The sequence below is a fragment of the Pelmatolapia mariae genome, linkage group LG20 (assembly GCF_036321145.2).
Source record: "Pelmatolapia mariae isolate MD_Pm_ZW linkage group LG20, Pm_UMD_F_2, whole genome shotgun sequence".
Lineage (NCBI taxonomy): Eukaryota > Metazoa > Chordata > Actinopteri > Cichliformes > Cichlidae > Pelmatolapia > Pelmatolapia mariae.
The window spans coordinates 32,699,868-32,717,987 of NC_086244.1; the positions used below are offsets into that span (position 1 = coordinate 32,699,868).

Below are 18,120 nucleotides of genomic sequence, written 5' to 3' on the forward strand. Positions count from 1 at the left end.
TCATGTCACTAGAATATTAACTGTTTTTTGTGGGTTTAAACTCAACTTTGACAAATTAGAGATGTCAAGGTGAAAGCCGAGCTGGGACTTTAACATGAACAGAAAACAGAGCACCGTGCAGCTGTAACAGCGTGTTTCAGAGAGCAATCTGGAAGCTGTCACGATGAAGTGCCTCTCACATATACAGGAAGATGTACAGACCCATACACAGACTTGCGAACGCACACATGGGGGGAGAATCTCGTCGCATTACGGCCCGACAGGTTATACAACACGCTCACATAAATGTGCAAAAATAACTTATATAACAGATAAACTGTTCAATACTCTCTGCCGAGGGCCCGAGAAAGCAAAAGCCTCTCCTGAATCACGCTTTGCTAACGTACACATGCGTCTTGAGTGCTGTGCACATAACTCTGTGAGGACGAGTTTGGAAGCACTCCAATCAAAATAGCCGGCGAAGATAAATGTCATCGGCTGCAGGAAGTCAGACACAAACATATTACATAATGCAATATGGATCGCAATTGCATCAAACAGCCTTTGCTTTGTGCCTCATCACCTGATTCCCTCCAGTATCAGCAACTCCTGCCAAACTGCTCACAGATTCAATTTCTCAGGTCTATTCTCCATTCTCCATCTCCTAAAAACCAATAACCTGTCAGTTACAAGGAAGCAGGAAGTCCAGTTTGGGTAGCATATTACCATTTGGTGGCTTATTATTTCCATGCTACTTTCCACTTCAGCTCACTAAAGATTTTATTCATGATTTCTGATGAAATGAACATAAATAAATATCAACACTAAATATTAGTGTTGCCATGAGTAGGAGAAAGGCCAATTGGTATTAAATAAAACAACTATCTAAATTGTGGATGATATTCTAGATGTACAGTTTATTTCGCAACCTAATGACTTCACTTGAAGACAGAGGTTTACATGGCATGTGCTGTAATTGTAAAAAGTGGGGTTTGAAGGGTTTAGATGGGCAAACTAGGAGATCACACCATGTCAAACACACCTTTTTCTGCATTATTTTGGGAAGATTTAAAATCGGCACATATTGGAGAACACATATACTCATACCAGCATATCTATACACATAGCAGACCAAATATACTCACTCAAAAGAGCATAAACATGTGGTTATAGCTGTAAGAGCTTTGGAGGTCCATGAGATGTGGTAGACTTGCATATCTAACGCAATAATGACAGAGTTTGTCACACACTGAGAGTGTAACCCCAAGCGTCACGCAGCTTCTATTATCAGTATGTTTTAATTAAATGATTGCTTGGTTCACGAGAGTCTGAAAACTCTTTCAGTTCAGAACATGAGTTATAGCAACCCCCCCCCCCCCCCCCACACACACACACACACACTTCAAATGCAGTAACTACACAGTTTCAGTTCTGATCTAAATTCAGCGTCCAAGACCCGCCCACCTCATTAAAAAAAACCCTCCCTTGTGCAGAAGGCCAGCAGAGGCGTTATCTCAAGGTGAGAATCAGAGTTGGAGAGCTGACTGTTGCTAGGTGACTGATTTAAACCATCAGTTTGCTGCGAAGCCACGAGGAGCAGAAAACAACTGTGACAATATGTGGGTAAAATTAGTCAAAGCAAAGTGTGAAACGTGGTGAAAGCTCAACCTCCGTCACGACAGAGCTGGGAAAGAAAGTAATTAAGTGTCTTGTTGAAATGCTGACTCACCGGGATCAGCGAGCGTCACAGAGTGAGCAGCACCCGCAGCACATTTTCTAAGCCATTAATTCGTTCAGTTGGACACTCCCTGTGGGCTCGAGACCCAGCGCTCCTCACAAAAGACAACACAACATGTTCTTGAGAGATACGAGCCTCGACAGAATGCAAGGCCACCGGCAACAGATTCATGGTTGGTGTGTCCGTCTGCGTACACTCATATGTGTCTGAGTGGGGTTGCAGAGAAGAAACATCTTCTGCTTACCAAGTTTATATAACCACATCAATGCATATAAGTGTTTATATAACTCTTCGCACTATGCTGCCGAACATACAAACGTAAGTGTGCCAAAGAACTTTGTGTGTGCGTGTGTGTGTATGTGAAGTAAGTGTCAATTTCTTAAAGTGAGGAGGCAGAAGAACAGGAAAGGTTAAAACTACAGGGTTAAAAAGAGTAACCAAAGAGAATTACCTACAAATATGTACTAACAGCAGTATAACGCATCAGTCCCCTCATAAAGTCTTGTTTTTCTCTAGAGCCATTAGTGGTACAGGCTGTTTTCTTGGCTCTGAAAAAACTGACAAGTTAGCGATGCCAAGGTTTTGCCCATAAGTGAGAAAAACAGATGGCGGACTGCAGATTCTTCTGTAATCTGTCTTTGCTTCTCAAAAAAAACTTCTCTGGAAAAAAAAAAAGATGGATAGAAGTCTGGACCTTGAACTAAAACTGGGAGTAAAGATTGCCGTCTCCGAAGTCGTCGAGTACCATTTTCCCGAGCTTCTCTATTAACAATGAACTGACGATGACCCCAATTTAGTTTGAGAGCCGACACCTGCATGAGATTCAATTGCATCTATAAATCATGACCTGAGACATCTGAGGGCGAGCTTAGAGAGATGCACACAAACACAGCCTCACACAGGAAATATGAGGTTCTGACCTACATACCAACTTCCATCAAGTCAGACATCCAAGGAATGGTGAGACCTGAGGATGTTTTTAGGGTTTAATGTCCTTTGAAGATTAAAACATTAAAACTTTTACTTTCCACCTTTTTCTTGCCTCGTAAAAAAAAAAGAAAGGCTGACGTGGACAATCTGTCTGTGTTGCAACTCGTCACTGGCCAGCTGCTGTCTGTGTAAGCAGATTATAGATGATGGCACATATTTACTACTACACAGTGGAGAATCACACACGTCACACGGTTTACGTGCACAGAGACACAAACACACAGAGAGGACAAACTGTATTATTATTCAACAAACGTGGTATTCCAGGAAGTACATAGAAAATAGAAGAATAGAATATTTATAGTAACAGAGCATCTAAATGATTCATCTAATCGTCTCATTTAACGCTGTCCCGAGAGGCTCAGCTGGACAAGTGCTGGTGGAAAAAAGAATCAATTTTAAACCCCTTTACCGAGAACCATAAATTCTCTTGCAGTTATTCAACATGTTCGGAAAAACTGCAATGTAAATTGTGTAACATCACAGACTTTTAAAATGCCTGTAAAACAGGGCAACTTTGTGACGCAACAAGAATTAGAGGCAAGAAGCAAGTAGTAAGCCATGCTTAAATAAAAATGCTTTTTTGTAACTGGCAAGTTTTATTTATTTGAAAAGTGAAAAGCTATTTGAAATTAAGTGGTTTTAAATGCAATTTGCAATTCATGTATTGATATTTTTTAATTATTATGACTATTCCTCACCATTTTTTCATTACTTTTTTTTTAACTAAACCTTTGTTAGAGTGCGTACTAAACACTTGAGCCTACATTTGCTTTACTAGCTCATTATTCTGCAGGTGTGTATTATTCTCATAAGTCTTTATTCACTTTCTCCACTCCTGCTTCTCATTTTCTCACCTCTCCCCTTCCCATCTAATCCTGCTTCCACCTCATCGCACTCACCTGTCACTTGTTCTCCTCCTCCTTCGCGGGATTTCTTTCCTCATCAGTGAGTCTCACTTGTACACAATTGGCCCCATGCTGACATCCATTTATAAAACAATTTCTGCTGTCATTAGAAGCTGTAATTCCATCGGTCTGACTTGCAAGCTGATTACTGGCACGTTGCTTCATATCAAACAACAATGTGCTGTACGTTTTCGCTGATGAAGGTTTATCCTCTACTAAAGAAATCCTGATCAGGACAAGCATAAGTGGATGGATGCATGGAGGGTATTTAGGTAGCCAAATATAAGAAACTAATGGCTCGGGTGATATTTTTTTAATAAGCGCTTATGTGTAAATAGAGATGAATTTGTCAGGGTAGATCCAAATCTAATCACAGAAAACTTATAAGGCTTCAGTCACACAGACCTATTGACTGATCCGCTACCCCGTGGGAACCTCCAGTCTCGAGGGAAAAATGTGCATTCCCCAACTGGTTGCTGAGTGTTTGCTGGAGGTTTGGAGAGGCTGTTGCAGCAAAAACTTGCTGGTGATTGTTTTGGTCACCGGCAGCCTGCAGCAGTCACTTGTAATTTGCATGGAAAACTTGTCTGCAAACACTTGCTAACCCACTAGCAGAGTGGTAGTAAAGCTTGAAAAAGTGTAATACAAACAACATAATGCATAATGCGTTCACCTTCAAAGTAAATGTGTCGCCTTACCTCAGCAGCCAGCTCGTTTCAACTGGTGCCCCTTAAACTTTGAAGACAAACGGTCTCTGTTCTGTTCTGGTTTCTTAGTTTCCACATTTTCACCAAAGCACTCTGCTAACGACCAAAGAAATCATGAGGACGTCTTAGGTGCAGCACCATATACCTCTTTGTGGCCACATTCACACTCCAGTACCAGCAAAGAGGTTGGGGAATACACATCTGCCAAGTTACCCAATTGAAAGATGGCCAATTATTGATCTCGCGTGTAACTGGGGGCTATGGCAAGAAATAAAATGGTGAGAATGGGTACAAGTTTTTGTTTTATTTTCACTTGTTTCTTGGCTGATGGCCTTTTTTGGCCTCCAATTTTCACTCAGGGTTAAGATTTTGCTTCACGCTAACTGAAAGCTGATGCAATTTGTAGAATTTCACTTGAAAATACAGGAGCATCACAAGCGAACTGAAGGAAATCTTTCACTGCACATTTTTAAATGACAAAATGCAGAAATCAATCTAAAAAAATTCTTATTTCCTATGCCAGAGGTTCATATTTTTTTCTTTTAGTAGTAACCTGCCAGAAATCCAAGGCCCTCTGAGCAACAGAAATGAAACCATCCTCCTACTTGTTTAACTGCCATTAATCTTTTTTGCTTCAAGTTAATCTGAGTTGGTTTTGCAAACATAGCTTTAGAATTGAGATTAAAAATCGCAGTTTCAGAGAGGCTTGGAGATAAGATCTACCTTCATATAATGGCCGCTAAATTACACCATCAAATGTGATTTAGGCTTGGCTTGTGGCCAAACTATTCAGAGATTCCTAGTAAACTAGAACATGATGGAAAATATGTTAAAAACTGACAAACTCAAAACAAAAAGTTTGATTGTTATCAGAAGTAAATAACAGCTTCCAGTTTAACATACTGTTTCGAGTGGAAACGTAAATAACGGATCCAAACTGGAGATGGGTCATTGATGAATATGTTCACAAGGTCAGTCTGCTGTGTAAAGAGTTAAAGTATACAAAAGGCTTTCTCATTTACGCAGTCCGAGTCTCACAAAGGGAAAAAGTTGCTCCTCAACAGACAGCCAGGCCACCGCTGCTGAGGCTGGTCCGACGAGAAGGGACGCTTATGTAACTGCTGCCTCTGGCTGTTACACAACCAGCATGTTCACAAGAATCTCACGTCCTCCACACACACACATTAAAAGATGTAACGCATTGCAAGCACACAGAGCACACTCGCAAGAGCTGATGGTCTCAGATGAACACAGCGACGTTTAAAGAACATCTAGACTTTGAAACACACACACAGAGTGATGAGTGTGTCGGCATGATTTTCCACCTCGCTCCTGCTGTTCAGCAGTGTCCATGCTGTTCTCTTAAGGCAAGGAGAGTGTCAGAGATTATTTAAGGTGGCTGGATGGAGCACAGACAGTGACGCTGGTGGACAGACTGCTTGGAAAAACATACCAACAGACAAACTATAACCCAGAAAATGCAAAACTCTTAAACTTGGCCTGACAGTTACAGCTAGGGTATTATTTCTGCTTTTTCCATAGTTGATGACGGATGGAATAATGTCTTATTCCATCTATTCATCCACCTTATCAGCATCTGCTTATCCAGGTAAGAGCGTACATTAACCAGGAATTCCCAGACCTTCCTCTTCCAATTAACCACCTGCCAGCCGTCGAAAACACATCACCTAAGAGAAATCCAGGAGGCATCATGTCTGAACCACCTTAACTGGCTCCTATCAATGCAGGGGAGGAGTAGCTGCACGCTGTATATGCTTTTGTATTCTTTCACTCACTAGCCACAGATCATGGCCATGATATCAGGTAGATATGTAGACTGTAAATGCGTTCTTCTTCTGCAGGTCTAAACCTTTATAAGGTCATGTGACCAAATCAAAGATCTAGGCATCTGTAAATGATCATCAGTGCAAATACATCATTAACTTCCTGCCAAATTAGAGCAATTTATAAGCTCATAGTTCAAATAAAATATCGTCTCACTCACTGTCTCTGTATTTTTTTTGTTGTGGTTTATTGACCCCACCCAACCAAATTACAGGCAAAAGCAGGAAAGTTTCTCAAAGTTTTTAAGTTGTTCTCCCGAAAGACTGACCGAGATTTAACTGGGTTATGTGCTCGCCTTGAGGACGAAAATAAAATCTCAATACTAATGCTGAGCAACACACACGCACGCACGCGCACACACACACACACACACCTCTCTTATGTAAGACACTGCCCTGAATGAGTTATTAAGGCTGCTTTATTAGAGCGATGCAGGTGAGTTATGAAACGCTCCTGTTGGCAGCGATTCCGACGAGTGTGTCAGAGAAACGATGAGGTGGTGAGACGAGAAGAGAGAGAGGAAAAAAAAGGAGGTGGAGAGACAACGGCCATGTGATAAAGACGGCACAGCAGAGGGGGTGAGACGAGGTAGAACAGGCTGTTAGTAGGCCAGTGTGTCACTGCTGCTGGGGAGGGAGGAAGAGGAGGGAGGAGGAGGAGGAGCCAGAGGAGAAGGAGAGAACGTCGGGATGGTGTGTGCTGGTCACACTATAGCCTGTTACATAAAACCCTTATTGGCAACAGTTTGCACACAGTGTGTACTTTCAGCCTCTGAGCACCCTGTGAGATATCTTAGCTTCTCACATCTGAGCAACCCAAAATCTTAACACTTTGGCACACAATGAGAAACGTTTCAGCTAATGAACTACCCGGTCACAGCTCCTCCGGAGGTGGAAAGAGAGCAAAACTCACGTAGCCATTTCCCATTACTCCTCTTTCAGTACCAAGAAACACTTCAAGCTACACCGCAAAAGCACTGTTTTCTCTTCAACCCATAACGACTATTTAATTACACATCAATACAGGTAAAAAGTCTGATTGTGAAGTCGTTATTAAAGAGACTGAAACAAATCACATTTTATAATCCATCCGTTATTATTATACACACTGGAAACATCACCAATCTAACGTAGGGCTGTTTTATAATTATTTGTATATCATTTCAGGGACTTGTGTCTCTTTACATTAACCAATCAGGTTGTCAAAAAGAAGCTGAATAAATGATCACTGCAGACAGAAAAAGTTTCTTTAGATTTCTAACCTCGCTGTAATCTAGCCAATATTTAGTAGCAATGTGAAACAATGTAACTGGTATTGGCTTAGTGCAGGCACCACACCCATGACGTTCACTATCTGATCACAAGACTTGTGTACTGTAACATTATACAGCACTGCGTCCATTTAATGAGAGACAGATAGAATAGCTGGGGATTAGATGAGGTAAAACAGGACTTGGAGAAGTGCAGCAGAGGATACACACAAAGTTAAAGAAGATCTCAAGTTTATGGGGTATAAATTCCTAAAAAGGAAATCTAATAAAATCTGCTACCTGCTTTAAGTTATGGTCAAATTCTTTAAGACTTGAAAGAGAGGAGGAGTGAGGCAGTCGGAAAAGTGTGGATGGGAGAAAGATAAAAAAGAGAAGTCACTCGAACCTGGAAGGGGAAAATTTACAATAAAGACAACAAAGAAAACTGCTGTTTGACAGGAGGAACCAGAAAGATGAAAGAACATTTAATAAAAACTGCTTTTTGACAAAGAGAGCATTAGCTGTGTGTCCATCCTCAACACCGGGGCGTTATAAAAGCAATCAGACTGCACGTGCTCCTGGTGCTTGGCCCGGACTCCAGTGCTGGCCTGAACAGGACGGGTTGTTCCTGCCCGGCATGCTGAGGCCAATTACGGCTGAACAGAGCAAGCAGTGCAAAACGATGGAAGAACAATCAGTACAAGCCCCTTCCTGTTTTATTGTACGACAGACGTTTTGCTGCTATTAAAATGTCAAATTTGTTTTCTTTTCACGGGAAACCCTCTCACCACTGACGGACACACTGTTCTCAAATACACGCACGCACAACAGATTTAGGGAAGAACAGTGTGTCCTATTCTTTTTACCCTTCATCGCTATTTGACACAGCACAATCTGAGACATGACGAGGCATCTAGTGTCTCTTTTCATAGTGAGCCAAACGCCCAGAGCGATCCCATGAATTACGAGCAGGCAGACAGTTATTTCTCCATAAAAGATTTTCTGTGAACGTTTTTCAAAAGGGAACAAGAGGAGAGTCAGTGGGCCATGGTGCTCGCTAAGCAAAATTAAAACACTGTTTCTGAAGTCTAAAAAAAACGCTTACGTGATCAGGCAGGTCGTGAATTATGAGCTGGCGACCTTTTCCGGAGACCTTAACAGTACCTGTTTTAATCTCAATGACTGCTGTTAAAACGTGTAAAAATCCCCGCAGCTGCACACACGCTGCACTGTTTTGTCTTTTTACTGCAGAACATTGGGCATAAAATGAAACAATGACTGACGTGACGTATAACTTTACCTTGAATAGTTACATTCCTATTGGGCACACTGCGGGAAGCCATTGTTTGCCTAAAGTGCCCCTGGAGGGCAGCGTCTAATTTATCGGAGCTTTTGGCATACGTACAAAGACATCCGGACCAAGATTTCCGTTCACTGTTTGCAAATGTACATGGATCTTAAAAAGCTAATAAAAAGCAGACCAAGGACAATCTAACAATGGAGCTTTTAGGGCCACTCTGGATCCTACTTCATCCACACGATCACATGTTTTTAATACCTGTGAGTCAACTTTAAACTGAATGCATGTGCAACAAGACTCACAAATCCTTGCACTGTGCATCTAAATTCAGTGAAGACAGCTTCAAATTAAGACTTAAAATCCTGATCTGACTGAAAACAAACTATTAAAGTTGATCTAACACAAGATTTGAAGTTTCTGATTATCTTGTGTTTGCTGGATAAACAGATGAAGAAATGTGGAGGAACTCAGAGCCTTCATTTTCATTCATTCCAGCTACAGCCGTTTACCCCCCTAACCCACTGGTCTGCTGAACCATATGTTTTCCTGCCTCCACATGCTCACACTTCCAGCATGGCCCGATCCTACCCCCGTCCGCCAATCACGGCACTGGCATTGGTTTAGGTAACCGTAGAGACAGCCAATCGGAGGCAGGAACTGAGATGACAACAGAGAGAGAGGCAGTGGACACGAGTGGGAGAAAGACCGGCTGAAAGATGGAAGGAAGATAAGAAAAATGGGACGAATCGAACAGAGAGAGCAGCAATTGTAGACGGCGACTGAGAAGAGAAAAATACGATGAAACCAGAAAAGTAAATAGAAAGCGTGCTCAGATAGACTGCACACGCCTAAGGAGGTATAGATCCAGTGTTACACAACAATGTTAAGTAACTTAACGACCCTCAATCAACAACTGCTGCACATTCTAGACACTTCTCAGCTGGTTTTATAACATCAAAGTTCCCCATTTCTCATCATCTTGCCGCTTTTAACTCATTTCCCCCCCTCCGTGCAGCTCTTCTCTGGCTTCTCTTCATGCTGCCTCTCCTGAAACAGGATGCAGAAAGGAAGCACCTCTGCAGCCAAGTAACACTGTTCGTTATCTCATCAGATAAACTTCAGCGTACGCGTGAAGCTCTCTGTGTGGCGTTTTCTTCCTGTCCTTAAAGCATTCATAGCGCATACAACATTTACGCACCTCCATATTTTTCCCTCATTTCTTTCTAACTTTCTCCCCAAAGATTAATCGCTTCCACAACCTCAACACGGTTCAGGCGAATTATGTCACCCACCTGCAAATGATTCCGATTCATCCAGAAGCAGCATGGTTATCAGAAACAGAGGAAAAGCTGGTATCCTCTGCCTCCCTGTCACACTCTCAAAATCGCTTCCCCTTTCAAGGAAAAAAAAAACTTTTAAAAAGAAGTAAGGAGGAGATGGATCTTCCCTCCTCTTAGCCTGGCTTTACACTTAGGTGGCCTTTAAATTGACTACCTCAGTGACTGACTGACTCTCTGACTACTGGTCCACCACTGTGTGCTCCTTTCTGGTCAATAACAATGTGAATGTGAGGCAGAGGCAGCTAGGAAGGCTGGCAGCTGAAAACTTACATAACCCTTCATGCTGGAGCTGGGGCCCTGCTGAGGGGGGACTCCTACCACCGATCACCCTTCAATCTCCTCCCCTCGCTCAACTAAAGCTAAAAAAAACAAAAAAACTGTCATATTAAACCACTCCCCCCATAAACAGAATCAGGAATACAAAGCATGAACAGAAGCAGGAACCATTTAAGTGTTCGTTGATGATTAAAGGCGTTAGGAAACCTCAGCAAGGCTTATAAAAGTTGTTGCCTCAAAGATCAAATTACACATACATGTACACACAACCACACGTCAGAGGATTAACACGCATTACAACAAAGTGACTTTCATAGACTCTCAAACTTTAAACACCTAGTGAGTGATAATGGCCATTATAACTTTTACTGCACTTCAGGACCCAAGGCGCACTCACATAAAGGAGACGTTCTGATGCGTCATTTGGCTTTCCTGCACAAAACAGATCCCTCGAGATCAGTCTAATTTTACTGATTTCTACTTCTATATCAGTTTACTTTGTGGGTCACAAACTCATAGCTTAGTTTGATGCTAAGTGGGGCAGACTGGTGAAAAACCACTTTCTGTCAGTGAAAAGAAGTTTACACATTTAATCCCCTGAAATGTCATAATATAAGAAATAATGCAATTTCAACAATGCGTCTCAGTTTTTCCACACAACAAAAAAAATATGGTGTTGTAGTAAATAACAGAAATCTGTCAGCATGACTCTTTGGGCTTAAATTGTAAGAAATAAATTTTTAAATTTACAGAACAATATCCTGTATCGTGGTCGCTCACGTGATCCTGTAGTTAGAAATCCGAAAGTTTCCGTTAATTCATAGAAAATGTCAATTTTTTGACTCCTTGTTAAAAAAAAGTTACATTTCTAAAGTCAATATAGAAAGCACAGCAACTTTTCTGTTATTTAATTTTTTATCTATTACTTAATTACTTTTGTATAGTATGAATAGTCAGTGGGGAGGTCTTTATCCCCCATAAGCTGCAAAACTTATTAAAATACACTATAAAGTAAAAATATGCCTTCCTTCATTTTCCAAAAGAATCCAATGGGCTGGATTGGATTCTGGCATCCAGGCCTTATGACTGACACCACCGGTCTTGAGGAATACATCATGGAGAGATATGATGGGACAATACTGAGGCAATGCGCAATAAGGGTGTTTCAAAATAAGGCGAGAGAGCAATGCTGAAGAAAACTGCTGCAAATTTATAAGTGAATATGTTTATTTTCATTGCACTCTATTTTTAATGTGTACCATCAAAATACACCTATTTATATACTAAGTGCTTACAGATGCTGTAGTATACTGAAGGAAACATGGAAATTAATGAAATTAACTTCACTGACTGAATATTCTAATAGTATTCAGTCAATAAATTCAAATAATCAACAATTCTTTTTAAATCTGTGCTAAAGTTTTGGAAATCCCACCTGTTTATAACAGATCTGAAGCCACTGAAGACTAAATAAATACTTTAGTGACCCATTAACTTCACACAGTTCCACACAAAAACAACACCCGTTCATAGGCATCTCCCCGCTCCCATGTGAGATTGTTTTAAGTGCTGGACAAGTGACAGAGTCGGGACCCCGTGGTGACCCCACTGTGTGTGTTTGTGTGACAGAATAGAGAGTGTAGAGGAATGCCTCTGCAGAAATCTGTGTCAGCGTCTCTGAAACGCCTTCAAAATAAGATCAAAGCTCACATCATCCATTACTGTACACACAGAACCCTTACATGTGTTATAAGACTGTCATTATTACTTCATATGCGGTTTCTGCTAAGAAACTCAAAACTGTTACACATTATATTACACATATTTTATAAAGACAGTCCAATACTTAAAACCGATTGTTTACTGTTATACTAAGAGTGACCTCAGTAATAGAACGGCTTCTAAATGTGTCGTTTTACCTTTCACACATTTTTAAACGCACACTGAAACATATGAGAAGTTTATTTGTGGATCTGAAACATTGTTGAAATCGCAGAGCGGCAAACTCATATCTATTTATATGGAGTAGAGTAAACAATTTAATTTCTAACTGCTAATGAATCCAATTTGTTACATTTTTTAACAGACCTGAGGGAACACTGTTATAAAAACTTACAGGAAACCCTTCATCCTGGATTAGATGGCTTATTACCCCAAAGACTGGAAGCTACTTATACTTTACAAAAACTGATTAAGGACGAGACACTTTTACATCAACCTCAAGAAAAAAAAAAGTGAATCAGAAACAAAAACAAAGTCTTACATAAATAAAATGACACAGAAGTCCTTGAAACTTGAGGCAAAGATACTTTTTTGGGGGGGCAGGAACAGGAACAAGGACAACCCCTGTGTCTATTTCATAACATGCCTTATGAAACCTCTGAGCTCTGCTCTGCCTCAACAGCCCAGCTAAAGACTTGGCACTGCACCACATATAGGTCAGTATGATAGAAACGCCCCATGTGTCTGCATTCATACTGATAAAAAGACAGAGCAGGAGATATTACTGGGCTGACTGAGAGATTACAGAACAAAACACACGTGTGTGGACGAGACCAGTTAACCAGAGAGAGAAAGCGGTAGAAGGAATCGCACACTGAACCAGTCAGTCAAAAGGTTTCAGCTACTCACCCATGTCATGTGGCTGCAACTTTCTGTATCCTACTCTGGTGAGAGATTCATGCCTCCTCCTTATCACTCTCAGAAACTTACTCCAATCTGTGTGTGTGTTCCTTCTTCATACAGCTTACACACTTCCTCTGTTCTGTCTGAACCGAGCATGTCAAAGTGTGTGTAGGTGTCTGTCTGTGTGCGCGCGCGTGTGTGAGTCACCCAACACCTAGGCTCGTCGCGCAGCTTTACCGGCGCTCCACTGAGGACAGAAGGCCATCGGGACAATTACAAAACAATGAGTCGTTGAAAACTGCCCCCGACCGCCGTACGTAGGAACACCCCCGCAACGCCACTGCGCAGCTTTTCCTGTCTACCTCCTCCCGCCTCTCTCTGCTTCTCCCCTCCCCCAGCCAACCGACACAGGAGCCAGTGTGTGATGTCAGCAGGACACACCCACTCAAGGGAAGCTGCCTTAGGTAACAAGGGTAATGGGGTTCAACGAGGAAGAGATGGACAGAGATGAGAAGATGAGAGGAAAAGAAGAGGATGAGAGATCGGGAAAGGGGGAAGAGGAGGAGTGAACGAATGTAAAATTATCCCTCTGATAGTTTATGGCAGTTTTTATTGTGCTGATTCTGTTTTTCCCCCCAATTGAAAATCAAATCCTTCAAAACTGATGTCAGAAACATTAGATTGGAGGATCTCTCTCGGTGTCCAAAAAGCACACTATTTATACGATCAAATATGAATTTGTTTATTGGTTGGGATAGACTGGCGCCTAGTTTAGTAGTAATAAATGTGTAAATACCAATCTGACAAGCTAAAACGGTAACATATAATCACAAATCCATTTCAGCCTGATTTATGATTGTGGACAGAGAGGGGAGGCGATCAATATGAACCGATAGAGAGAGTGATGCTGGAGTCAAACTATGGCTGCAAGATGCAAAGCTGAAACAAGGAGATGAATAAAGTCATGTGGAACTACTTTCTGTTTGGAAAATTCTTTTTTTTTGGCTCCTCGGGGCAGCATCGCACATCATTAACACTAATAAACACATCGTAAACACCACAACTGCAACAAATGGCAAATTTCAGTGACACATAAATGCAAACACTGTCAGTGCAGATGAGACGAACTGTGGAGAGAAATAAGAACCATGGAGGTGGGGGAAGAAAAACACAAGCCTGACAGGGTGGAGGACAAGAAAGAAGGGATGGAATAGAAAATGGCTAGATGTGTAATTAAAGGACAAGAAAAGTGGAAGAGTGTGATGAATAGAAGGGGAAGGGGCTGTTTCTAAACATTCCTGAACCTATATTGGTCGTGTGGGATTACCCTTCACAGATCACACACACATAAGGTGAAAGGTCATAGCCCAGTCACATGGTTACACATACTAACCCACATTGTAAGGAAGTCTGGGGGGGAAGGGCAGCAGAGTTGGAAATAGCGAGGTGGGGGAGGAGAGAAATAGCAGGCAGTGACAGCTGGAACGTGAAGCCATGACTGCCTGGGAACAAACGAGTACGCTCGCGCTCGCACACGGTCACCTTTGCCACACTACCACAGTTACGGTATCTACCCGAGCTTGCACTTCCCTGTTTACATAACCCAGATTGACCAACAGAGGGAGGAGAGAGAGAGGCATTTGTGCCTCTCTGTTTTCCATTTTCATATTCTGTTTGGCCAGGAGCTAGATGAAAAACTGAGATCCTTTGTGTGTTTGGAAAATCGAACGATATACGTTGGATTGATGTCATGAACCATTTAAAGCGTTGTATTTATGTCGATCATGAAAGCAGATTGGCAGATAATCTTTTTTTTTTTATTCCTGAGTAGTTTGATCAGCAGGAAAGTAGACTGGAGGATATATTGTAAACGCTTTTAACAATAAATAAATATGTCAACCACCTTGTTATGCCATAATGTTACATTGCATGACCCATTTTACATAACAGAAGAAGAAAAGCAGCCTTTTTAAATCCACCCAATATTATAGTCTCACACTAAATGCATGTGTGTTCAGTGCAAAGTCTGGAGACAGCGTTGTTGCACAGTAAACAGCACCAAGTTTAAGAAAGATTGAGAGAAATCACAAGCTTCTGCTAACAGGGGACGATTATAGCTGTTAAAAGATTAGAGTCCGAGCGTCAACAAAGAAGATAACTGCATGCATTTGACGTCTATATCAACAGTGATTTTTCTTTGCATAACCACTGCTCTATCACCATTTTTATACACATGCTGAAAGTCAAAACTCTTGTGTGCGTCAACCAACCGAGGTGGATTAAAAAAAAAAAATGCCTGTTGAAGTCTAATCAGACGTTAGCTATTCTTTCTTCTTCTTCTGTCGGCTTCATGGTACCAGAGTAATTAGTTTTTCTCTTTCTCTTCGGTTTAGCTTAGCGTCATTGTTTTACATGGTTGGTGTTTAGTTTAGTTTTGATTAGTTTTCAGTGATTTTTTTGGCTTTCTTAGTTTTTATAATAATGAGGACATTTGATAGAGACAAATTTTTCAAAAGCTCAGAATGGGTCTTAAAATAATTACAGCATTTTTTAAAGGTAGATCACACAAGCGAGATGATTTTTTACTTCATTTATTTTGCGAGTACACAATATGTTCTGGAGTAGCTGTTTTCAAAAGTCTATTTTATTTTATTTTATTTTGGTTAATTTAAATGTTTCTTTACCCTAGTTTTAGTTTTAGTTTAGTTTCAGTTGACCTAGTAGCAAATCTGTGTGATGTCATCTGAGAATGGTGCAACAAATAATTTCTTGCATTTACTGCTCGCATATGTGCATCATGTGTAGTTCCTGCATGCTCTATTCTGAAAACTCTCCTTTTCTAAGCCACATGGAGTATTTCCAGTAGTGGGAGTGTGCCTGAAGTGAACTGTTTCCTACTGTGTGTTATATTAAAGAAAGGAAAATGTGTGAAAAAATGTCCAGCCCTGAGACTGCCAGAAGGTCTTGTGTGAAAATGGCTTATGAGGCAGGTGCATATGCAGGCTCATATGCATATGATTGCTAGCCATGTAGAGATATCCACTTAACTGCTTTACTGATGTAATCAGCACAGCCTGCAGTACCTAAACTTTCAGTGTAATCAGTGTCTCCCATTTACCTGTTATTCAGAGTTGGAGCAAAGTCAGTTCTATTTTGGTTCCTTTTAAAAACCAGCCAACATATCTGAGAAGCAGACATCATGTTGCAACAGAAGCTAATTAGCATGAGATAAAAATCACCAGAGGTTTCAACAGTGACTTCTTAACAAATCTGACCACAGTCTGCTAGACTGGGGACCCATCACTTCCCTACTCTGACATATAGCACAGGTGCTCCTCAGGGATGCACCCTAGGCCCACTTTTCTAATCGCGGCCAACCAACCGACAAAATCAACTTAGTCATTGTGTTTTCAGTTGACACCACAAGATTAATACACAAAGGAGATGAGTCTGCCTACAGGGATGAAGACTGTAAACTGTCATAAAGGTGCTCCAGCAGGAACCTGGCACTCGACACCTTCAGACTACAGAAAAGCTTCTATCACAATGACATCAAAGTACTGAACTCTAGATCTGCGCTCTCACCACTCAGAACACTGCAAAATATTGCTAAAGACTCTGAAATTTTTTTGTTTGGCGACACGTACATTGAGAAAATAAAAGGCTTTTTATTCTATTCTAATTGGTGTGGTGTGGTGTCATGCTGCTGCAAAATGGTTGGCTACATTGGTTGTAAAGTAGCCCTGACGTTAACAACCTAGCAAACCGTAAAGGTTTCTGTGACTTGATTGGCAGAATAATATAAACATTTATTTGAACAACAAACTTGGTTTGGGGCATTTCAGAGACCTGATGATGCTATTGGTAGACTATGGTCAACTAACAACAAATAGATTCAACTCAGAAATGGCTTTTTATTATTGAGCCAAACACTGATAAACTGGCTAAACCTTTCCTTTGGTTGTACAAAGTTGCCACAGATACATGACATGAAAAGATATTGCAATGCATATCCTTTCATTATCATCACCCATAAGTGGATGAGATGATCTAAAAAAAAAAAGCTAAAGAAAAAAAAGATATTTGGAGACTTAGCTAAAATTAAATTTGACACAAGAACTGTGCTGTTAGACATGTCACCAAGAATTTAGTTAAAAAGATATGTTGAAACACATGATGTGCCCAAAAGCCTTTGCATATATTTGAAACATCATAGTGCAAAAAAAACCCCAAAACATAAAAAACAAAAACTAAACTAAAGATCTCAAGTTTGGCTCAAGAATAACCACACCTCAAATCAGGATCCTGGGGTGAAATCAGAGCAGTTAGACATAGCCATGAAGAGGCTGTGATTGCACTTCTTTTAATTGCGGCAATTTACACTTTTGCCTTTAGACACGGTTATGCAACATGTCTATGAACTTTAATTTTTGAGCATAGTGGACTCTTTAAGGTTGGAGAGAGGGACGTGACTAGAGGGATCAATCCTGCTGAGGAATATAAAAGAGCGATTAATTCTCCATCATTACCTTCTCCAAGGGGCTGTTTAGGCAATGTTACACTCAAGGATTAGATCTGGTTTGGTTCAGACTTTAAAATTAAAATATGACATTTGTTAATTCATTAAAATGATACTTGGTAGAACAGGAATAGTTCAGTAGGCACACGGGAACTACTCAATTTATCTAATGATGAATGAATTCACATCAGCTTAAAAAGATTGGAGGAACTTTGAACAGGGACCAAAGGGACCTGGTGCTTAGACTGTTTTGTCAGCTGTTGTTTCGAAAGGACAAGAAAAAAACTCTTATCACCATCATCTCCCACCAAACAAGGGAGACATGTAGAATCAATGCCAAAGCACACTGGAGTGGTTCTGAAAACACGTGCCGGCCTAAAAAGTTACAAAGACATTTCATTTTGGTCTTTCTTTTAATTTAACTTAAATTAATTTAAGACTTAAATTCCTAAATTGCCCTCTTGTGGCACTCTGGTCATTTATAATGTAAAAACACCAGGAAATCCTCATCTTTAATTAAGCCACGACAGCTTATTTCCAATTTTGTAAATAAGTGAGAAATTACATGGTTTAGATATGTGTGAAAATTATTAAATCCAAAGATATATCAGGCAAAAAAGTCACACCTGGATTTAACTAAATTA

At 40.7% G+C, this 18,120-nt stretch overlaps 1 protein-coding gene across 2 annotated transcripts in view; it reads right to left on the minus strand.

Annotated features, from left to right (window-relative positions):
* Nucleotides 1–13,133, minus strand: part of LOC134618065 (helicase ARIP4-like) — a 35,508-nt gene extending 22,375 nt beyond the window's left edge. Inside the window, exon 1 of one of the 2 annotated variants that reach the window (XM_063463271.1) lies at nt 12,964–13,133. In XM_063463271.1, the coding sequence (XP_063319341.1) occupies nt 12,964–12,967 (4 nt within the window). In that variant the 5' untranslated portion in view covers nt 12,968–13,133. Of the gene's footprint in view, nt 1–10,008; nt 10,271–12,963 lie in introns of those variants that run through there. The other variant, XM_063463270.1, reaches the window with a different exon arrangement.
* Nucleotides 13,134–18,120: the final 4,987 nt, after the last annotated feature.